This window comes from Triticum aestivum, chromosome 1A (assembly GCF_018294505.1).
Source record: "Triticum aestivum cultivar Chinese Spring chromosome 1A, IWGSC CS RefSeq v2.1, whole genome shotgun sequence".
Classification (NCBI taxonomy): Eukaryota; Viridiplantae; Streptophyta; class Magnoliopsida; order Poales; family Poaceae; genus Triticum; species Triticum aestivum.
In genome coordinates, this window is record NC_057794.1 from 170,569,078 (window position 1) to 170,592,920 (window position 23,843).

The 23,843-nt window shown below is 45.1% G+C and overlaps 1 protein-coding gene across 2 annotated transcripts in view; it reads right to left on the minus strand.

The window, feature by feature from the left end:
* Positions 1-16,979, minus strand: part of LOC123042280 (DNA polymerase epsilon catalytic subunit A) — a 35,711-nt gene extending 18,732 nt beyond the window's left edge. The window contains exons 1-38 of one of the 2 annotated variants that reach the window (XM_044464769.1): positions 16,567-16,978; positions 15,839-15,904; positions 15,679-15,738; positions 15,439-15,534; positions 14,872-15,032; positions 14,635-14,723; positions 14,322-14,539; positions 13,832-13,918; positions 13,604-13,738; positions 13,073-13,195; positions 12,495-12,578; positions 12,139-12,303; positions 11,336-11,512; positions 11,053-11,166; positions 10,579-10,683; positions 9,313-9,431; positions 9,108-9,249; positions 8,942-9,036; positions 8,625-8,730; positions 8,461-8,540; positions 8,161-8,337; positions 7,351-7,435; positions 7,155-7,235; positions 6,878-7,021; positions 6,662-6,757; positions 6,358-6,558; positions 6,104-6,158; positions 5,883-6,025; positions 5,387-5,814; positions 3,768-3,909; positions 3,486-3,683; positions 3,335-3,409; positions 3,064-3,254; positions 1,946-2,117; positions 1,791-1,855; positions 1,193-1,325; positions 1,006-1,107; positions 841-924 (exon numbers count right to left, since the gene is read on the minus strand). In XM_044464769.1, the coding sequence (XP_044320704.1) occupies positions 841-924; positions 1,006-1,107; positions 1,193-1,325; positions 1,791-1,855; positions 1,946-2,117; positions 3,064-3,254; positions 3,335-3,409; positions 3,486-3,683; positions 3,768-3,909; positions 5,387-5,814; positions 5,883-6,025; positions 6,104-6,158; positions 6,358-6,558; positions 6,662-6,757; positions 6,878-7,021; positions 7,155-7,235; positions 7,351-7,435; positions 8,161-8,337; positions 8,461-8,540; positions 8,625-8,730; positions 8,942-9,036; positions 9,108-9,249; positions 9,313-9,431; positions 10,579-10,683; positions 11,053-11,166; positions 11,336-11,512; positions 12,139-12,303; positions 12,495-12,578; positions 13,073-13,195; positions 13,604-13,738; positions 13,832-13,918; positions 14,322-14,539; positions 14,635-14,723; positions 14,872-15,032; positions 15,439-15,534; positions 15,679-15,738; positions 15,839-15,904; positions 16,567-16,782 (5,010 nt within the window). In that variant the 5' untranslated portion in view covers positions 16,783-16,978. Of the gene's footprint in view, positions 1-840; positions 925-1,005; positions 1,108-1,192; positions 1,326-1,790; positions 1,856-1,945; positions 2,118-3,063; positions 3,255-3,334; positions 3,410-3,485; positions 3,684-3,767; positions 3,910-5,386; positions 5,815-5,882; positions 6,159-6,357; positions 6,559-6,661; positions 6,758-6,877; positions 7,022-7,154; positions 7,236-7,350; positions 7,436-8,160; positions 8,338-8,460; positions 8,541-8,624; positions 8,731-8,941; positions 9,037-9,107; positions 9,250-9,312; positions 9,432-10,578; positions 10,684-11,052; positions 11,167-11,335; positions 11,513-12,138; positions 12,304-12,494; positions 12,579-13,072; positions 13,196-13,603; positions 13,739-13,831; positions 13,919-14,321; positions 14,540-14,634; positions 14,724-14,871; positions 15,033-15,438; positions 15,535-15,678; positions 15,739-15,838; positions 15,905-16,566 lie in introns of both variants that reach the window. The other variant, XM_044464764.1, reaches the window with a different exon arrangement.
* Positions 16,980-23,843: the final 6,864 nt, after the last annotated feature.

Sequence of the window (23,843 nt, forward strand, 5' to 3'; positions counted from 1 at the left end):
ACCTTCTGCATTTTTCTTTGACTAGTGGTCCAGAACCATCTGTATTGTGCGAGGTTCTATGCAAGCTGGTTTGAACTCCTTAATCGCGCTTGGTGCTTGAATGATTTGGAAGCATCAAAATGAATGTGTATTCATCGGGAGTTCACCTAGTGTCCAAAGGGTGCTGCTGGCCGTGTCAGCTTCAACCTGGACGAGGTCGTAGCTGTGGCACTAGAAGCTTGCATCGGTAGACTGTGCGGCAAGCTTGAGGTCGTATCCCTACTAGGCCGTGTGTTTCAATTCTCTGTATCCTCCAAGCGTGTTGGCCGCCAGATCGTCTCAACCTGATTCTATGGGTGTGTTTGGATCGATGCCTACGGCAGCCAAGCCAAAAACAAACGGGCGTTGACCAAAAGGGTGAGCATGTGGTTGGTTGAGGGCTAATAATTTGGATCCCCGGACCAATGCTGCTTCACCAGTTCATTTTTGCGCCAATGCTTTGGCGAGTTGCCAGCGGCAGAAACCTGTGCCAATTTTTTGGCAAGCCCGTGGTTTAGTAGGGCAAGCAGGGGCATCATCCAAACACACCCTATTGATATGATGCTTTTGCTCTCAAGATCTGGCTAGATCAGCTTGAGGCTAATTCTTGAGCTAGTGCCTAGCTTTCTGCAGTTTCATCCCTCTGTTTACACCCCCACCCAAATATTCTCTAATTCAATAAAAAAATACTATCGGGGCCTCCCCTGCAGTTTTCCGCTCAAAAAGTGAAGGGGCTCACAAGGAACAGAAAAGAAGTAAAGTGTGATTTAACCTATTTAGATCAAATACAGCCTAATTACATCAACTCAAGATAAAACAAACCTGTTGTTGATCATGCAATGCCCTTGAGAAGAACACATCAGCAGTAAAAAGAAGCCAATCAAGTTCAAGGTTTCCCAATGGCACCTGTTTCAGTAAGAAATTGATGTAAAGTCATTTTCATGTAAACTGAAATAATTCACTAGAACCACAATAAAGAACCCCTACATGTGCATATCTAGCAAGTGAAATTCTTTCATTGAACCATTGAGTTGATGCAGCACAGCGCTGCATGCTTGTTCTACCAGCTGTCGCTTGCCAACCAAGAGCCTGGATAAATAGGTGTAAGCAAAACAACAAGGCAAAGAAACAAAAATGCAAAGAAAATATAACCATTGGGACCCCCATTACATACCTGATAGTTGTTATCCCGTGCATTGCAAGGAATGGTTACACACGGGAAATCATCAAGTGCACGTACAGATTCCCTTATAGCTTGGAGTTTAGGGCATTCAATGATGCCTATGACAGGTCCAGGATGTTGTTGTCTGAAATATTTCACTTAGTTTATCGTAAGAAAATATCTGAAATAATCATTACTTGGCTAGTTTTCTTTTGTTGAAAGCTTTGACTAGTATATTGCTAACGGCCCAACTTGTAGAGATAGACATTCTTCAATTTAATAACATTTGATCGATACAAGACTCTACTCCATTATTGCTGCATGTACATATTTACGATGCTGTTATGCATCACAATTTTGCCACAAAAAAAAAGAATATTACATTGAGATTATGCTGAATAATTTTAGATTCAGATAGTTTTATTAAACATGACTGGCCAGTACAGGTAATCAGTAAGTTACCAACAAAACCAGGCTACAGAAACTGAATACATACATGTTCATACTTGTTAGTGCCACAGCTTACTGAAGCAATTCAACAGCATAGACAACTCATAGAAAGAGACTGATGGAATACGATTGATGCTTGATTAACAGAAAAATGGCTTACCTGTACTCAAGTAACATTCGTTGCACATATTTGCTACCTGCATCCATTGATGTGTGGTAGTCCACCTAAAATAAGGAATCAACAATCAGAACTTAGCAAAGAAACAGCAAGGTCAAGTTTGTGTTTTATGTATCATTTTTCCCTGTCATACATACCTGGAAAGTGAGATTTTCATGCAAAGGGTCAGGAGTCTGGCAAGCATCCCGAAATTGCTTTTCAAGAAACGCAGGTGACAGTTCTTTATTACGGAAAGGATTGATAACCACTGCATGTACTCTGAGAGATGTAGGGAAGTACATGACATATACAGCCCTTCCTTCAGACACACTGGAAATAGGAGAATCCATAGATCAGTGTCAAATTAAAATCAACACTTTACTGTAACAAGAGCACAATGGCTTACGCACGGCAACAAGAATAGCATTGAAGTTGCCGGTTATCCAACATATCAGTACTCAAGATTATATAGTTTTGATTAGTAAATCACAGGGAAATTGATTTTGGATCCCAGGCCCCATGGAGCCTGAATTTTTGAAAAACACAAAAAAAAACATATTTTTGAAGTTTCAAATAATTCTGAAAAGAGTACACATGAACATAGGGATGTATCCTACATTTATGTACAATTTCATGATGAAATGCGTTTTAGTGCAAGTTGCACACAAAAAATCATGTAATCACTCTAAAAGTCCATGGGTTTTTTTTGTGCAGCTCACACCAAAACGTATTTCATCATGAATTTTTACAGAAATGTAGTATGCATCCCTACATTCATGTATGTTTATTTTCAGAATTTTTTTGAAACTTCAAAATATGATTGTTTTTTTTTCAAAAACCAGGCCCCATGGAGCCCGGTAGCAAGAAATCCGCTATCCTAATGTTCAACCTACCATACATTTAGGAGGGTAAAGATAGTTTTACTAGTAACGGTCTAGTTTTCATGAGAATCAATCCTTGGGTCCTGGAAAGGATTAAAAATAACATTTTACTCCATAAGTGCTTGAATGACTGAACTTCTCTTGCCTTTTCTACTTTGACAGAGACAAATAATGGGTTAAAGTGATCCCTCGAGGTAAAGTATATGATGAGTGAAAAATACAAAGATAATGCAGAAATAAGGCATTAAAGAAATAATAGTATCTCATGCAAAACATTTTTAACTCTAGATGTACAATGATATTTACAACAAGCAAAATATAGAACTGGTAATAAAGCACTTCAAATCAATTTAGATAGCCATTGTAGGTCTTCTCACAGCTATCGTCAGGCCTACCTGTGGTATAGATAGAAAAATGAAACTGTTTGTTCCAGGTATGAGAACTCTGCAGTTGTTTTCATTTGCAACTCAGCAAGATCCCATCCATCTTGGATATTTCGTTTCTCCGCAGATTTGTCCACTTTGCAGACACAACCAATTTGGAGAATAGCATTTAGCTCCAGTGGAATTTTCGTCTCATATATGCCCTACATGCAAGTCCAATGTCAGATAAGGAGATAAAATAAAAACAATACAAGACCATATGCACAAGTTGCCAAATACTCACTTCAACATCTGGCTCTGCAAGATGAGCAGCAAGTTTTCTTCCTTCAGCCCTGAACTGTTCTTCACTAGTTACAACCTGGATGCTACAGCCATTAGTATGTAATCTAAATCACATCCCTAGTTACTTTCCAGCTACTGTTTAAGATTTTCACCTCGATGAGATTGAAAGATGGTTTTCCATGAGGAAGAATCTTCTTTACACGCCTTCCTGGAAACTCATCTGTGATAGGAGCTTTTGAGTTTAGGTAGAAAACTCTAGGCACATTGATGGGAATCTTGAACATGATCCCCTCAGCAACAACCCATGCAAAAAAACGGCCAGGCAATGTACTTGGAGCAAGCTGGATTATCTGATGCGGAACATATATATGAACTCGTCAATAAATATAACTACAAATGCTACAGAAAAAATTAAATTTTGAAAATTTACATGCCTGCCAATGTGATCTAAAGAGGGACAATTCTTGTTTCTGGAAAAATGTAGACCGATTCCTACCATTGCCATGTAACTGACTGTCATTTCTTGCAGAAAACAAATTATTACTGGGACCCTCAGAAGAGGCTGCAGCACCCAACCTGATAGAAGCAGAAGTAAATATGAGTATTGATTGTCCATCAGTACTTAGTTCACTCAGCTTAGTCTCAATTGTATTAGTGGCTCCAGCATAACAGTAGATGAGTTCAAATAACATAAGTTGTCTATTTAACCCATACAAAACATGGATGGTCCACTGCTTAAAAAACATATTAAAAAATTGGTTTTCAATGACATCCGGAACACTGGAACCTGGTGCAGCTATCATAGCACCACAGTAAGAGTTCAACTACTTTATATGATGTCTTGATCTCATAGGCAGGCAATGGCTAAAAAAATGGCCAGCGGGACTGCTTAGGCCAGTATCGCTTGACTCAGCATATGGGCTTACAAGCTGAAGATGAGGAACAGGGAGACACTATTGCTAAATTAATTCATCAATAAACTAAAGTACACCGCCCACATAGGAGCGCCACACTGTGTACACTGAATTCAGTCGGCAACAGTTGTAGTCTCAAGGCAAAACTAGATGGGTAGATGTTGGCAATTGGCACCGATTTTATGCATTTTCCCAGCAGCCAAGGTTTATTCTCTTGCATAAATTGGTACATGAGTGTTAAATGTGGGTTATTATTGGTGATGGGCAACCTTAACCCATCAAAGGATGTATCTTTGGAAATTGGTTTGCAGATAAGCATGGAACTCAAGATAGATCTCAAAAGAAATCGAAGTGCGGAACTCGGACCAGTGTAATCTGGCATCCACGGGCACCGCTGTTGGGACTGGCACTGCAGCGGACCTGCCGTCCTCAGACAGGACGTAAACATGCCAGTTTTGGAGGTTTGACTGAGTTCAGCACCCATCTGGTTCCTAGCTGCACTTTTGGCAAGATCCCTTTTCTACCATGTGTTCGACGCGTCCAAGACTTAGAAAAGTATGGCAAGATTTCCTTAGGCCAGCCAAAGTGTGGCTCAGATTTCAGTAACCTAACCATAGGCAAGTTTGGCAAAAAAAAAATGCTGGAAACTTTAGCAGCCTTAGTATATGAACCAAGCATCATGCTTTTTGAAATGAATCTGCCTGGAGTGGAAAGTAGAATTTGAATGTGGGAGAGAACAATTACAAGACATCTAGGAGGACGAGGAAGAGTCAGAGACAAAACCCAGCCAGGAAAGTCTCTGCCACCCAAAGGGACCAGGCCCATCTCTCCTCAACTATGAAAGGGGATGTGTCACATTGGTTTTGTGCATCCAATCCCATGAGTTCTGATTTTGAAACTTGTCTTATTTTAGTTAATAGGGCAGCAGAAATCTGCTAGGTAGACCTTAGCTTTACACTATATGATGACGACAAATTGACAATACAGCCCTTCATATTGCTCTAGTTGACTAAGTTTTACTTCTACCTTGCCTCTTCTTTCTTGTTGATCACCGTAGCAATATTTATTAACATGAAACAGAAGGGCTCGGATCTACCAGGCAAAAAATATTTAACTGTGTGTATATTGTGTGCCATTACCTTCGACGTTTCTTCTGTTCACGGACATATTTCCATTTTCTCTTCCTGGCCTCAAGCCATCCTTGATAATCAGTACTTCTATCAACTATTTCATCAGCAGAGTCATCTCGGAGTGGTTCATTTGACCTGATTACAGATTTTTGCTGGTTTTTGCAATGACCCAAACTAGCTTTTGCTGATGGTGACCCATTTGGATGATTTTCTTTGCCGATGTTAAAACCATGGGATGCAGTAGCTTTTCTCAAACCTTTGTCTGATGTTAACAAATCTTCTATGTCTCCAGTTCCATTCAAGTTATGCATCCCCATGTCTTTATTCAAGGGACTGAACATATCACGTAGTTTGCGTTGACGAAATCGGTCATCCTTCTCTCTGACCTTTTTATGCAACCAATCAGGATGAAGAACTCGGGGAACAGGATTTGAAATCTGTAGAGTTGAATATCTCAGAAAATGGTGCATACTAATTAACAGAACAAGAAAGAGTTATATATTACCTTTTGCATCGCTGCAGGAATAGTTATGATCTTCTGAATAGCCGAGCTTAGGCGCTGCTTGTAGTAAGACCAATCAAGAATAAATCGGATGTTTGCTTCCGTGGAGACTTTGCACCATTTTCTTAAATAGAACTTTGCGACCTCTGTCAAATAAGAGGATAGTGTAAGTAAGTTGAACAGGTTGGGGATACAAAAGCAGCGATTTGCATGAAAAGTATTACCAGCATCTGTCTCAAAAATAGCCACCGGAACAGCACGCTCGCTCACTGGGGTGCCCTACATGATTTGGGAAAGACAAAATAACCATAACAAAATAAATACAACAGTTCAATTCACTTAAAATTATAGGAGCAAACTATTGTCATCAAATGAATGAGGGGACTTTTGTCCAGATGCTGAAAGGGTCACATAATTTATTGGCAAATATAAAGATTAATAAGTTATAGGGTAAAAAACTTAACACGACAGTACTTACTTGTGGCTCTCGGGCAACTATATATTGGCAGTGCAGTCCTTTGTCTTTAACCATTGAATCTCCAAGGAATTCTGCAAGTCTTTTTGCTGTAGTTACAGCACATGACTTCTGTTCTCCATAGTCAACAAGGGACTTACTCATTGTGCTTGACTCCGATATGAACCCAAGCAACTCACTGTCAGAAATATCAATTCCTTGATTCTGCAATAGACAAATATTGTTAGATAATACTGCATGGGTTTAACAATGCAAGTGAGTAGGTTAGACAAAAAGAATAAGCTTGTGAATTTTGCAAACCACTTACGTCCAGTAGATCTAACCAGCGGTTAGCAACAGAGGCAACAGCTGCATAGCACTCCTCTAAAGTAGAGCCATGGAGAAATTTATCGAATACCTCCGCCTACAAATAAAAACATAAATCAAAGAAAATATATCAGCCATATACTAACTGATGTAGTAGTCCCTGTATTCCTGTTTAGGACGCAACAATTAGTAACTGATGCAGAATTGGAGCATGTACCTGAAAAACTTTGATGAGCTTCAGCTCACCTCGACGCTTAATCTCGAAGCCTTTAAGTTCTGCCAGGGTGCCATCTTCGTTGAAGACAGCATACCTCTTCTTTATCAGAATCCCTTCCTCTTTAGAGGCAGGTAGAATCATGGCCTGTAATTTTAGCATGCATTGTGACATGCAAATAAAAGTTACGATCAGTTTTGGGATTAGACAAACTAACTTGGATCCGGGAATGGAAATATTGCATGAGTAGAAGGAAAGTGGTCCTAATAAATCACTTCACCTTGTATGGTCCATCTACCTCAAACTCGATGGAGCATTCACTATTTGTTGTGTATAGCTTGCTTACAGGATCTTTCAATGTCTAACAGGACAACACAGGAATAGAGCAAATATGATTCCAGTTGTTAGAAAGAAGAATATCAACACTGGATGAACCTGACAATTTAAAACATAACTTGCAGGAGAACAACTCTTACTTGATATTGATCATTGGTGTTGGTTCTTGCAACATCAACATTAAGCATCACACATGGATAAGATATTGTGAGCTTCTTCTCAGCTCTGCAATATCATCAACTAGTGTTAGCATACTAAATTGAGTGTAAAGATGAAACATGGGAGCGTCAGTTCATAATAAACTGGGTAAACGAATTATTTTCCTGGATACACAGTTACTCGTTTTATACTACCTTAAATCCAAAATAAAGGTAGTTATGAATATGATTCACATGAACTTAAGAACTGAACATTCTTCAATTTGGTCACTCGCATACTAAGGCGCATAAAATAACAAGAATGGACTCAAGCGAAATCATAAAAAAGGGGGTACCCAGTGCTGAAAGCCCCCACACAAGGTGGGGAAGGGAATTTCTAGACAGCCTTACCCCTGCATAATAGTTCTGCAAGGAGGCTGGTTCAAACCCAGGACCTACAGGCCAAGTGGAGAGACTCTACCAGTGCCACAAGTGGGGAGATTCTACCACAAGAATGGACTCTCAAGCAAAATCATAGTATCACATTTTTATAAATTTTACTACAGTATTATGATCAGAATAAGTAGTTGAACTAGTGCCTTGGAGAATGTGCAAAAAAATGCACTAATGACAATTCTACATATGGTATCTTGCCACTAACTTGTGCCTAACTCATTGTTCGAATCACAACAGCAGCTTTTCATATGGAAAACAGGAAAAGAGAACAGACTAGTGATAATCAGGCAAGCATGATACTCAGCAGAGACAAATACTTCCATTGAAATACAACAAATAGATAATTAGTGTCCTCACTTTGTCTTGAAAGTAAAATTCTCTGGGAAAGAACCAGGCAAAACACACCAAATGCCATCTGTGTCGAGTTCCAGTGGTCTTCCAATTTTGTCTACAAGTAATCGAGCATTTTGGATGATTTTTGCACCAGTATATGTTACAACACCAGCCATTTCCATAGAGTACCATCTTGCACCCCTAAATCAGAAAGTACATTCGCTATTAATTACCTTCCTTTGTAGAGAATAAACTAGTATTACATTTCCATGGAGTACAATACATGAAGACAAAGGAAATACTGTCTGTATAAGTTAGACTTACTTGCGCATAACATATCCATAAAAAGAATTTAATATGCACTTGTGAGCAAGTTGCAAAGAATCATATAGCACAACCATGTCCTGCAAAAGTTAAGTAGACATGCACTAAGAAGAAGCTCAAAATGACCGAAAACATAATAGGCACCTAAATAGGCATCACTGAACCTGTGCTTCCTGAATTTTGATAGAATTTCCACTGGCTTTTGCTTCTGATAGTTTTCCTTTCCATGTTTTATTCAGGCCTTTGTATTCATACCTTCTATCACGAAAGCTGCAGCACCAAAGGAAGGGGAGATTTTAGAGCAACTCCAGAAAAACACTAGCAGACAATAGTATGAAATCAACAAGAAAGTGCAGTTTTCTTCATCAGAAATTATCATGTGAGATTAATCCAAGACCAAGTTACTATATAGTATACCATCAACTTTTTTTGGAAGCTAGTATAACACCAACTTTAGGGTTATAATGAACATCTGACAGACCTTCGCACTGTATCTACGTAGAAAGAATTTTCACGCATGCATATTCCAGCTTCTCTAACTTCTGTAATTGGTTTGTCAACTACTCTTTTGTACCCCTGCATTGTGCCATAAGTATAGTCAGCGAAGGCCCACCAAAAGGGTTAATCCATGAATTCAAATATACTACCTTCTGGCAGTACTTCTTCAAACGATCCTTCAGCTTTAGTAAATGCTCTGGTTTTGAGAGGTCGAGGAAAGGCTTTGAAGATGTAACCCCACCAGTTTGAATCATCTCTGACTCAATTTGCCTCTTTATATGATGATAGTCACTAGAAAATAGAATAACATTAGAACAGAAACTCAACATATTCATGCAAGTTTGTAAAGCTTACCTCTTTTTTGCCGTGTAGGTTTCTCCTCGCCAGACCCATTCGAGCGTTCTAAGGCAATTCTTTCCAGGGCGATTGAAATCACATGCTGTGCAGTCCACATCTGTAACTATGGATGGTGGCTGCCATCAACAAGTGAGGAAAAAAGCTTAATTTGGTTGCTGGGTTATAATCATGTGAATATCTAGTATGACACTACAAGCGATGTGACAAAGCTGAATATTTCTGGTGATATCTTTCATGGTATAGGGTGATTGGCATATCTCATGGGTGTGTAGCACTGTCATCGGCAGACATAATATAAACCTCCGCCTAGGTAATAACGGACAGACCCAGTGCTAGAAGCTCCCACACCAGGTGGGGCCTGGAGAAGGATTATACGAGGCAAGCCTTGCCCATGCACAGTGCAATGCAGAGAGGCTGCGTCAAATCCAGGACCCCTTGGCACAAGTGGGGCGTACTTCACCACTGCACCAGGCCTGTCCTTCATACCTCCGCCTAAGGTGCCTGCTGAAAGATATATCTAATATCTTACATCACCTGCCATTCCATTATGACCATACCAGCTAAACTTTTAGTTCAACTGGTATATTCATGGAACTCTATGGTACGGCAGCAAGAATCATAAGCTATCCAGCACCCCTTGTGCTGATTTGACGCAATGGACCTGTGAGACTTGATGTGAGTGGCAGTATTAGAGTATGAGTGAACTGCTTACCTACCCCTAAAGACACGTGAACCGAGGTGAAACGTAGTCACTCACTCTGACCAAGTTCTGGTGGCAGTGACAGCAGCGCTGCTGCTTGCTCAGTTTTGCCATAGTTCAGCTTAGTTGGTTTAGTCACTTTTTTGCTCTTTGCCTTTTTTTTGCTTTCTTGTTTAAGTTGGTTGGGTTTGTACTTCACGTCTTCTCGGCATTCTTCTTTGAAGAAACAAAGACACACTTGATGCATATTTGAGAAAAAGATTTGGGGTGAAAACATCTAGTGGTAAACATGCCTAACAAAATTTTGTAATTGCAACAGTCCAGATTTCCCATCCAACCTTCATATTTTCTATAACTCTCAGAATGATGCTTAAGCAAACGGTACCCAAAGAGATTCTACATCACAGACGGATAATCTTCACAAATCACCATATCACCAGAACGCCAGAAAAGAAAGTTCAGCTATCTCTTAACATATTATACCGTTAAAACCTTATCAGTCATGGAATTATCAATACCAGCAATACAACATTCAAATACTTCATTAAAGTATACAAAATTACCTGGAGCCTATTTGTCAAAATGATATTTGGATACATTGCAGCAACATCCAGATGATATATAAGAGGGCATTCTTCACGAGTTGGGTGGTCTCGCAATGAAACAAGCTGTGAATTTGACATAATAACAAAGGTCAATCAAGCATGGAGCTGACAAGTTATAACATTTTATTGATGCCAGTTATGTAGATATTTGGCTAGCTCCGTTTCTGGGTTGGAAACTTATTTACTAAACCAATGAGGCCCAAGCCAACCAACATTTGCAAAATCAAACCTCAAACTGTAAATAAGTATCTTGCTAATCAAATAAAGAATGAGCTAAAATGGTGGAATAAATTTGCTTCAACAGTCAAAATTTTCATGTTTCAATGTAACCAACTATGGGAATTGGCACTAAGCTTCAGTTTGTCACATTGGTCTTAAAGAGGCTGAGCAGAGAGTGAAGATTACAGACCACAGCAGGACAGGACACAATACCTTTTGCTTTATGGCATCCTTGACTTCATCATAATTTGTGACAGAATCAATATCCAATTTTCCTTCTACAGCAATGGCATATTGCAGATCACGGTCAAGGTTTTCAATTAGTTGCTGAAAGAACAAATATGCATTGAGTTGATACACTGAACGTATGCATATAAATTCTTGTATGAAACCACATCAATGTCCAACAAATTAATAATCCAACCAGGTACAAAAAAGCTCAGGAACATTTTCACTAAATTAAATAACATTTCCAGAATACTATAACTCAACTTACCTCAAATGCTGAGGGTTCCAGCTGAAATTTTGTAGGAAGATCAGATCTAAATACACCAGTTTCAAGACACTCAACATGACCACCGATGTATGTTTCGCTTTCTACTAGACGGTTATTGTAAAACTTCTCCAGATCAGCTTGGTGCTTGTTAGGACAAATGATATTAGCCTGGAATGCCTATACATAAGAAGAAACTGATTTCAGCAAGCATCACAAATCAGAAACAGTTGAGGAAGTGGTACTCCTATATTGTCGCGACTTGGGAGTCCCAAGTGCTTGGAGTGGGTTCACGGGAAAATTTTGTTTTTGCCACTCTAGATTTTGCCAATTTTCCTTATGCCATTCTAGATTTTCATATTTCAGTTTTGCCACTCTTAGCTTTTGACAATTATCACAATTGCCATTCCGTGGCAAAAGCAAAATAATTTTATTTCATTTTTGCCACTCTTAGCTTTTGAAATGTATCACAATTGCCACTCTAAAAATTTTGCTTTTGCCACCGGAATGGCAATTGTGATAATTGTCAAAAACTAAGAGTGGCAAAAGTGAAATGTCAAAATCTAGAGTGGCATAAGGAAAATTGGCAAAATCTAGAGTGGCAAAAACAAAAGTTTCCAGGCCAACAAAGGGGGGAAAGACTCATTCGAAAAGATGTTGAAAACATGGTAATTAATTTACATCTTGTTAAACAACAGGCAAGTTTTATGTGTCATATAGTTGTCCACAGACCAAAAAGGGCTATCTTTTGACTCAAATAATAACAACAGTACAGAAAACATGGCAACAAAGTTTATTCAACACACCTGGACCATTAGCAGCATTTCACATAGAGTCCCACTTCCTTTCCGCAACACCTCATCAGGTGACATAGGTATTATGGTCGCAAGGGAGAAGATAAATGGATGGACATAAGTCATGTATAAGTAGTATGTGGCAACAGCATCTGATACAGAATAAGAAGCCATTGTCTGAAAATGAGACAATGCAAGGTAAAATGAGTAGCAGTGTCATTTCAGGTCAAGTAATGACAAGTACATTTTAAACAACAATATAGACAAACAGCAGTATTCACGGTTAGTTTTCATGTAACCATTTGCACTTCAGCTACTTCTCAATGACAAAAGTTACCCCATCACCAAGACAGGTAGACTAGAGATACCTGTGGCTGCTCCATTGCAAAGCGAACCATATCTTCTGGATTGACCTCCAGAGGATCATAACCAAGCTTGGCTTTTGTAACAGCCTGTAAGTGTCAAAATGGAAGGAAAGTCACTATATAAATGCAAAAGCAACATATTTAGAACAAGAAAGATAACAGGCAAATAAAGCCGTCTACAACGGCAACAGTTCGGATTTTGCTAGGTACGTGGATATCATCCAGTATGGGGCACGGGTGAGAGCACCAGCCAGAGATAACGGACTCCAGACGATTCTACCAGACATATTAGTTCAGCTTCTGTTCTGCAGCATGCAGTCAGCCTTCCATACATCTCTTCTTATCAATGCAACGAGATGCAAGGGTTTTGCATTTTCTCCAAAATAAAATAAAATAATGCAAGAAAAAATCAGGCAATAAAAAAGGTTAAATGACTAACGCTAACCTTTTAATGCTAGTTCAATACCCAAACTTCAAATTTTCATAGCATTGTCAAAACTCAAGTTTGACAAATCATTTAGTACCAAAAGCATAGAACTCTCGAATTTAGAGTATTTTTCTTTCACTATGTAAATTATCACCTTTAGACCTTGGCTTCCCTGTGGAAGGTAACTGTCTCGCTTCACCCAGGCAAAACAGTCAAGATGACAGGAAAATTTAGCTCGGCATTCACCTTGATTACTGTCGCATTGGAAACCAATCTCCTGTAAGAACAAAATAGGAAACACAAAAATGAAAAACACAGTTTTCCATTCCAACAATTTTCCTCAAAATCTAGACAAAGGACAAATTATAAAACATATGTACTACAGAGGGAGTACATAATTTCCCTCTGTAAACTAATATAAGGTCGTTTAGATCACTACGAGTACATGATATTCCTTGAAATGTTACGGAAGACACTACCATGCTACTGACACTATCCCAGTCTTGTGAACTTTCCCATTTAGCTGCAGAAGTGCAGATGACTTTTTACAGATAACTTTATTTGCATGCAACTGTTTGGCCAAGATTGTGAGCATTCTACTACATAGTTTATCATATCATATGCTACATGAGTCATACCAAGAGCAACTATTGTCTGCTAAATTAAGGAGAAATTACCAGCATACCTCATTCATTTTTATCCCATGGTGGGCAGCTCTCTTCTCCAAAAACGGCCAGTCAAAAAAGTCACCGTTGTACGTAACATAAATACCAGGTTTAACCTCTTGCATGTGAGAAAACCAAGCTTTAAGTAGACCCACCTACAAATATAAAATAAGAAGAAAAAATGAGCAAATTAGTTACGATGCTGAAAAATGCATATGCCACTGGACATAATATGCAAAAGTTCATACCTCGTCTGCGACATTCTTAACTCTAAAATGCCCCTCGAATTCTGGTTTAGGTGTGTATTCCAAATCTTCAATGTCTTCCCCTACACACTACAAATAAAATAATGTGTTATGCAAAACCTATTTTAAGGGAGAAAAACCATATGGTTCTTGCAAGCACAATCGAGAACAGTAGGTTCAGCTAAGTTAATGATCTAACTGTTATATGTATGTAGTTGATTCTGAAGTATGCATCTGGTGGTTAATGCACGTGACAGCTCTTGGATTCCCCTTGGCAATTGCCATCTTTTTTAACATGGAAATAACATTTTTGTAAAGACTTTTTTCCCAGAGGAAGGAGAACTGGAGAATTGCATGTTGCTTCAAACAAACAGAAAGTAAACGGCATACAGACATGCCAGGTAACTGATGCTGTCCAAGACTAGGCAATAAATTGAACACAATAAACTGGACAAGTCATGAATAACTATAGCACAAACAAAACAATCCGTACCTCTCGGTTGATTATCAAGTACCCTTGCCCATCTATCATGTAGGAGATCATCATTACACTGTCGTATTCAGCATCTGGAAACTTCAAGGGAAGCTTTGTGGTCTCAATATCAAATGCACATACATGAACTTCTGCACGCTGAAGCAGATCTTCCCTTCTCTGAAGCAAAACATCAGAACCAGATACACCAACATTATACCACTGTCCAGATCTCACATCTGCGAAGAGGTTCAATGCGGAATAAATAGTGTCAGTTCATCGGTGTTATATTAGCACATGCTTAAAAAACAAGACTTGCAAACTTTAGCCTCACCATTATCTATAGCGAAACGAACATGATAGGGAACATCGTATTCACGCAAATCGATGATGCAGTTTATGTAATCTTGTGGCCTTTCTACCCTGTTAGATCAACAAACAATAGGTTAACAATAAATGCAAAATATGCATAATACATAAAAACATGGAAAGGATACACAGTAAAATTAACCCCATAGAAACAAAACATAACTGGGGAACAGCAAAACTGGAGCCATTTAATGCAGGGTACCTTTTTACACCATAAATTGATTCAAATGCATCCACGGCATCTCTTTCTTCTTCATTCTTTTCAACAACATGCATTAGATCACTCCTTACACGCATTAATTGCTGCACGGTATCGAACTGAATCTTCAAATATTTTCTCTTCAAACCAGAAAGGTGGTTTTTCTGCAGCAGGGAGACACAGAAAGACGGCGTGTTAAAATTATCTGCTACATTCGGCCCAGCAAAATATAGATGACAAAAAATTACACATGCATGAGAGCATTGGCACCATTGTGGAGTCATAGTAGGGACAGTCAGCAGAAGTACAAAACAATAACAGGTAAACTTAACATATTGCAACTAGCTTGTCCTTTGGTTCAATTTAAGTAAAACTACATAGCACTTAGCGTGTGAACGTCACTCTACTGTAACAAGCAACAAAGGTAGGAAAAAAGGACCGTATGAAATCTGAACATCAGCCCTCAAAAAAATGGAATCTGAAGATAGAATCAAACTCATCACAACGATTGCATTTTCTGATGCATACAAAATGATATGCTGAATTAAGCATGCACATTAAGGCACGTACAAGATCCAGATCCTCTTTTTCAATTATTTCTATATCAGCGATTTCCCCTTCATAACGTCGCCTGAGATACGCCTCAACTTCCAACTCCGTCTTCTCCTGAACATTTCAATTCACAAAAATAGAAAATCAGTCAAGAAACAGACTCACCAGGAAAGTTCACAGAAAAGTTGTGAGTGTTGCATCTATATAAATACTTTGATGGGATAAGAGAACAGATCCCTCAGAAAACCTTAAGCTCACCTTAGTTGCAGCATAAAAATAAGGCGGGAATTTGTACTTCACTTTAAATGTAGAACCATCCTGCAAGAAAGCATAAACAATTAGACATGGCAAGTCAAACAGTGTTATTTTTTTTCTGCAACATGGTCAAACAGTGTTACTTTAGTTGCATTTTGTTTACCTGGGACACAAAGTACAGGTCAACACAGCTGTAGATATTCCCTGTATCCTCATCCTCCCATGATGACTGCAGGTGTTATTGCAGTGTAAGAGATCACATAAGAAAGCCACTCATTCATTAGATTTAGCAAATCGGTTAAGCCAATGGCTCTTGACCTTCAACTAAGCATCTCCGAGTTGGTTCTACCATGTGTTTGATTCGTTCACAATATAGATGGACATGTATTAGGCAAATCATTTTATTCAAGATGGATGGACATTTTCGGCGTTCTCCCAGATCCTACTCTATATGGCAGCAGCATTATCCGTGCTTTTAAGAGATTGTATCAGTTAATTCCATTGTATAATGCACAAATTTTTGCTGTTGGAAAAAAGTTGCTCATTCTTGTGGAACCATGGAGATTCTGCAGCTTCAAGTAATTTCGTTGTTACTTTAAGTCGCAGTCAGAGACAACATTTCACTATACCGACAATAGCAGCAGACTCACCACCCAACGCTATGGATTTGAGGTACAGAAATTTAGATAATGGAAGCAAACAATTCCTTCCGCGATTTCACGCTCTGCGTTACCTGGGTGGTCTAAACACCCTACTGATCTGTTAATTTCACAAGCCGATTGCGCTTGAAATGAGAAGCATTTCACAGCCTCTGCAGAATTCAGCTGCTAATTCCACAATACAGTCGACGCGAAATAGAAGCTAGAGCAGCGAGATCGAGAGGGAACTCACGGGGGAGAAGGTGAGGAGCCAGCCAAGCCGGCGGTCGCCTTGGGTGTAGGGCGCGAAGCCAAGCCGGCCCTCGAGGAGCTCCTCCGCGCCCAGCCGTGTCCGCTGTTCCTTTGCCGCCGAAGATCCAGACCTCCGACCGCCCCAGCTGCCGCCGACGCCGCCGACGCCACCTCCTCCGGCCGACGGTCTCCGTCGCCGACCATCACCACCGCTCATGCTCGGCTGCCCTCAGTAAGCTGGGGAGGGGGGGGTCGCCGGCCGGAATGGAGCTTCTTGAGTGGCGGAGGGAACGGGCTGGACCAGGGGCGCCAGCGAACGGCGAGAGGCGCTGCGGCGGCGCCGCGCCGGGGGGACGGGGATTGGAGCGAACCGCGCGATGGGGTTTGCGACGTGAGTTTTTTTTTCTTTCTTTTTTTGGAGGAGGCGCGTATTTGGCCGCGCTGCCGTTTTGGTTTTTGGCGCGCTCCTTTTCCTTTTTCCCGCTTCCTGGCCTTGGCCCAGAAGATTTTCCTTCAAAGAAGCTAAGAGCATTACACACGGACTGGCAAATCTACACGTCCACAGACGGTGACCAGCCATGTCTCAAAAAATGTATTTCACATTCGGATATCTCAAATCCATATTATTACATGCAACGTGAAACCTAATCTAAGTGAAGCTCGTCCGGTTCTGCTTCCCGCTCGCCCGGCTCCGCCCTGGCTATGTCCGGCGGCCAGCTGCGCTCCTCAGAGTGTTGGTCCGATCGCTGGCAAGGTAGAGTAGGACATGGGACACGAGCCGGCTCACGGGACTCAAGGCGCCACCATCTCCCATGCCCTACTCTTCCCCGTCGAAACCTGGAACCCGAACGATGCCGCTAGACGTCAGATCGATGACGGATCCGTCCGGGGACAAGCCGTCGACGTCCACCACGATGCGGTTGCGTCGCCCAGACTGATGCCCCATACGGGGCGTCGGAGAATGCGACTTTGCCTCGCCGACGTCCATCGCCGCGAGGGTTGTCGCCGCCTCCCGCGCCCGGTGCCTTGCACGGCGAGCACGGCGTGTCATGGCCTCGTGGGACGATGATGCGCCCCGAATATCAGTGCGCCAACGGAGGGGTTTGCGAGTCCGCCAGCGCGTTGGGACGCCAAACGGACCGCTTGGCCTAGCACCGGATCCATGTGCCATTTGGGTGGACACAATGGATTCCCGGCGGATGCAGTCCGAGCGCAACCATGCACGGGCCTCCTCCAAGGCGCGGCGGAGCGCAAGCCGGCTGCCATCTCCTCCTCGGGGTCGCGTGGGATGAGCTCGAGGTCGACGGATTTGGAGGTGAAGGACTCAAAATCGCTGCCCGCCATGCCGGAGAAGGCCGGAAGGAGCCGAAGACGAGCTTGGGTCGCGGAGGAGAGTGGAGTGGCTAGAGTTTGGTTCGACGAGCGGATGGGGAGAAATTTATGTGGGGTCGGGTGGGCCACCATGGGCCGGGTCCGACGTGGCGGGCGTGCCCGGGTGCGCCCGGGCGCCCCAATATCCGCCTCATATTTGGGATGGATATGGGGGTGTCGGTCAGCCCAGGTGTTTAAGGAGTTCGTCTGGGTTAAAAAAATCATGACCGGACAGTGACCGGGCGGCCCGCCCAGACGTATGAGGCGGGTTTGAGACGTCCGGCTATAGATGCTCTAAGAAGGCGTCGTTTAGTAGCCTCATTCCCCTCAACCAGCCCGTTTGTACAAATTTGTCATGTTTGGATGTTTGTGTTTGTTATTTAGTCTGCATAGCACGATCATAAAGATGCATTTGGTTACTCGCATGAATTTAGAAAACTTTGCACTTGAGACTCACTAAAGCCTGACTGAGGGTATGCAAGTTCTGGGCCACTGAACATTTGAATGTCTGACATTTGGTTGCTTGTGTGTGTGCTTTAAGGGTGAGCACATGCAAATCACAGTTGTTTAGTTGTGTGCACATTATTTGATATGCTCACCCTTTTTAAATGTGGTGGACTTACCATCACACTACGCAGCAGCACATAACACATCAATAAAAGAGCAGACATAAATATCAAATTCAGAAGTAAGCAGCAAGCACACAACAAAATCAGAACTAACAACAATAATCATGACGTTAACTTAATAGGAGGAGTTTAAAGCCAAAGGTTATCATATGCCCCTGCACAAACTTAGGATGTTGTTCCTGACCAAAATGCGCAGAAACTCAAGGTGTTGTTCCTCACCAAAATGCACAAGTTTAAACACTAATGATCGAAATTTAACAGCTAACATGTTCACACAACTAGACAGAGAACAGGAATTCAGAGACCGAAGCCAAATGGGCCTTGGCAGACGAACTTGTTGCATATGTACTGGCGGTGGTGAAGGTCTTGTCGCCCTAGATCTGCATTTGTGAACCCGAGGTCGGAGAGCTTGAACACAAGGAGGTCGTCGGGGATGATCCTGTGCTCGCGGCAGAAGTAGTCCCACCCCCTACCGAGCACGATCTGGTCCCGATTCTTCTCCACCCGCACCCAATAGTCGCGGATCTTGTTCGTCGACAGCTTCACAACTAGCAACCAAAATTGTCCTAATCAAATCACATACACACGATACTAGCAAACATTATAGTTGTCGTGGGAACGGATTTGACAGTAGAGGTAGGGGGTGCCGGTATCCTGGGAATGGGGGTCTCCAGACTTGCCTGCCTGCGGCTCACAGCGTGGCTCCACCAGCGGTCCTGTACGGCTCATCTTCACCAGCAAACACTCAAGACCCTCGCGAGGGGCCAAGCCTCGCGAGGCGGACGACATAAGACCTTCTCAGGGGCAGCTTCATCAGGCTGGCTCGCGAGGGGCGGAGAGATCAAGACAAGAGACACCTCGCGAGGTTTCTGTGACACAAGCCATGACGACTGGAGCCAGGCGGGCGCCAGCGCGCGCAATGTCCTCGTTTCCTCTTTGGTGCTAAAGGGGCAAGTGCAGGCGAGGAGTCCCGAGCCATCAGGCAAAGGTTTTCATATCAGTGCAACAGGACCTAGACCAACAGGACGGCAGGGCGGAGGTCACCGTGGAGTCCAAGACGGCGTCACCACCAGAGCCTTTGGCAGACGAAGACCACTTTTAGTTAGGATAACTTGTACTAGTTGTCTCCCTTCGAATTTGGCCGTTGTGGGATCCCTTCCCGCTCAATATTTGGGAAGAGGACCAGAGCCTCTATAAATAGGACTAGCCACCATCGTAGAAGGGGGCAGAGAACGGACAGATCATCCTCAACCACACAAGTTCACCAAGCACAAGAACACCTCTCCTGAGGAGGCTGTTCTTCCCTTGTAACTGTTCATCCTCAGCTCAAGAGGCAATCCACCACACCACACCGGAGTAGGGTATTACACCACATCGGTGGCCCGAACCAGTATAAACTCTTGTGTCTCTTGTTCTTTGGGTTCGTCGAGCTAGGCCGTGGGATCATGATGTGTGCGTGCTAGAGGCGGGAGAGATCTTCGTGCGCACCTAAGTGTTCGAACCTCAAGGGTTTTACCGAAACCCGAAATCCGACATTTGGCGCGCCAGGTAGGGGTGCACTGAAGCCTTTCCCTTTGTCAATCCACGTTTCGGCACTCCACCAAGTTCATGGCCGACGCTCGCCGGGCCCGTGCTAAGCGTCGGGCCGCTCTCGCCATCCGCGTCGCTCAGACAACCCCTATCGGCGGGCCTCCCCGTCGTTCTCCGTCACCCGCCGCCAACGTCGTTACTGGCCCGGTGACAAACGAGCAACAAGCCTCCTCACTGCCCCCCTCCGTGCAGCGAGATGGCCGCACCGCCACCCCGTCACTGACTCCGGCCGGCTCATCGTCTCACGCTCGCCGCGCACCCACGGCCGCGCAGGCCGCGCTGCTCATGGCACGCGAGCTCCTGCGTTACCGCTCGGTTGACGACCTCTACAAGGACTGGTTGGACCGCATCGCCGAGCTCGTCACGCCACGGGGGGCTCTCCTGCACCATCCCTCTCGCTGCCTCGCCCGGCCCCGGCTGCGGGCGATGTGGCTCACGGAGCGCCTCCGCCCCCTTCGCATCAAGACGGCGCCCTCGCGCCGAGACGCGCGGCTCATGGAGTGCCTCCGCCCCCTTCACGTCAAGACGGAGTCCTCGCTCCAAGATGTGCGGTCCCACGGCGTGATCCACCATGCCGTGTGTCTGCGCACGAAGAAAAAACTGCCAAGAGGTTCACCGTCCGCAAGAAAATGCTCCACCGCTCCCAGCACCGCCACGTCAGGATCGCTTGCCGCGGCAGGGCCATGCGCCACTTGCTGTGGCGGTGCAGGAACACCAACATCAAGCTCCGCCTCCACGACGGGCCCTGGTGTCCACGGCGGGCTGTCGCGCCTTCACTCCTGAGCTGCGTAGCGTCGTCTGGCCGGGCAAGTTCAAGTCGGACCTGCCTCCTCGCTACGACGACACCCCCGACCCTGTGGAGTTCTTGCAGCTCTACGAGCTGAGCATCGAGGCGGCCAACGGCGACGAAAAGGTCATGGCGAACGGGTTCCCCATGGCTCTCAAAGACGGTGCCCGCTCATGGCTCCTGAACCTGCCCCCAGGCTCGATCTCCTTCTGGGATGAGATGCGCGACAGCTTCGTCGCCAATTTCCAGGGCACTCGCGACCGCCCCCCGGCGACGGGTGACCTGCGCCGCATCAAGCAACAGTCAGGAGAGACCCTGTAGAAGTACATCCAGCGCTTCAACAACGTGCATCTCAAGATCCCCAAGGTGATGGACGAGGCCATCATCTCAGCGTTTTCTGATGGCGTCCGTGACATCAAGATGAAGGAGGAGCTCGCCATCCATGAGGAGCTGTGCACGACTTTGGAGCTATTCAACATAGCAACCAAGTGTGCAAGAGCTGAGGAGGGGCGTCTCTCCCTCCTCGAGCTCCCTGCTGCGGATCCAGAGGAGAAGAAGGCCAGGTTAAGGACGTGAAGCGCAAAGGGGTGGCCGTACTCGCGGTAGAGCCATACACCAAGCGCGGCCGAGACCTTCCCGAGTCATCCAAGGGCAGTCGTACGTTCTGCGCCTTCCACAACGTGCGCAGCCACAACACCAACTATTTTCAAGAGCTCAGGGCCATCCGGGATGGACACTTCGGTCGACGCCCTGAGCGCAACGACCAGGGCTATGACCGAGGAGGTGGACGAGGTGGAGGACATTGGGAGGACCGCGGGCCCCGCCAGGAGTGGCACGACTAGCCTCGCGAGGACCACTCGCAGGACTAGCCTCGTGAGGATGCTTGGAGGGACCAGCCTCGCGAGGATCGTCCTCAGGGCAATCCTGGTCTCCCTTCGCTGCCGCCACCACCAAGGAGGAACGACGACCACCAGCAGGACGAAGGGGCTGGGGCTTCCAGGAGCCGCGCGCCATCGCCTGCATCTTGGGTGGCGCTCAGGCCCTAGCTTCCCAGCGCATCTTCAAGCAATTCTCTCGCGAGGTGAATGCAGCCCCCCCCCCCCCAAGCTCGAGGCCACGCGCCCGCTCAGGTGGTCCAAGTACGCCATCACCTTTAGCTTGGCGGACTAGCTCAAATGCGTGGCAACCGCCGGTGTTCTCCCGATGCTTTGTTCACCCGTCATCAGCAATGTCCAAGTCACCAAGACCCTCATCGACGGCGGCGCAGGGCTCAGTGTCCTGTCCGTCGAGACGTTCGACAGCCTTCAAGTGCCATACGATCAGCTCCAGTCCACCAAGCCTTTCTCAGGAGTGACTGACGGCTCCACCATTCTGATAGGGCAAGTTCGTCTCCCTGTCACCTTCGGTCAGCGCGACAACTACCACACCGAGCTTGACGACTTCGATGTCGCCCACATCCGCCTGCCGTACAATGCCATCCTCGGGTACCCATCACTAGCCAAATTCATGGCAGTCACCCATCATGGCTACAACGTCCTCAAGATGCCAGGAAGCGGCGGAATCATCACAGTCCCCTACGAAGAAAGAGACGTGGTATGCTCCCTCGAGCACGCCTTTCAAGTTGTAGCAGTTGGAGACCCTGGCAGCGCGTATGTGCAGTACCCTCCTGAGGCCAGCCACAAGAAGAAGAAGCAGCTGCCCTGGGCCTCAGTGGAGCGGCGCGTCCAGCAGCGCCACTCTCAGGATCGGTGCCCACGCCTGGGGCGCCTCCCTCCCTCGCATAGGGAGGCGTGCCCGGCGCCCTCCTCGGGCAGGGCTAGGGAGCTCTCTTCTGGAGGGCCTCGGACTTAGCGAGCATCGCGAGGGAGGCGCTCGGGCACCACGTGGAGGCGTGCTTCGCGACACATTTCCCTCAGGAGGACACCGGGTGAGGAGCGCCTGACGCTCAGGAGTTCATCGTCAAGACCATTCAGGAGCTTCAGGAAGCAAGGGCAATACACGGCGACCACTGCCCACCTGGTGTAGCTCCCCACCCAGCCGAGGGTGATGAGCTGCGCGTCTACATCGACATCCCAGGGCTCAACAGGGCCGCATCTTAGGAGCGCTTCTGGCCTTCGCGTGCTGGCCGGTGCGAGGGCCCACCTCACAGCTACGTTCACATGTCGTTCGGCCTGCTGAGTGTGGCAGCCACCTTCCGACGCAACCTATGGAGCATCCTGGCAGGTCAGGAAGCCAGGCATCACGCAGTCCTGACGGAGAGGGAGACGGTCCTCAAGAGGCCACCTGAGCCTCCAGAGCCTCCCGAGGCTCTGGGTCTCGACAGCTCGTGAGGAGCGACTTTTTCGCCACACGTCTTCAGCTACCCCAACACTCCTTCGACAACCAAACCAGGTGACATTTTCCAAGTTTATTTAGCTGGGAGCGCCCCCTGGGCTGCATCATTCCCAGACCGCGTGGGTCTGTCCCTGCGGCATGTATCCACTCGCATCTTTAGCTCACTCTGCTGGGGACGCCCCTCGGGCTGCATCATCCCCAAGCCACTCGGGTCCAACCAAGTGGCGTGTATCGTTCTTGCATTTACCTAAGCTAGTTTGCTTTTCATGCATAATCTATCTATGGTTATCACCTGCTTGATTGTCACCCACCATAGGAGTCGCGTGTCGATCGTCTTTCTTCAGGATCCTTCGCATAAGAAGGCTAGGCACGGTGTCTGTGCTCGGGCCCGTCCCTGCAGCGTTGATAAATCCAACGGCCGAGCTCTGTCTGGCGGGCCGGCTCCGTTCACGTCACCTCCTGGGGTCATTGGTGCTTGGCCTTCTCGTGTGATAGCCTCAGGAAATTCATTCGGCGCAGGTTGCATAACCATCTCGCAGGAACACCACAACCATCAAGAACCAAGAC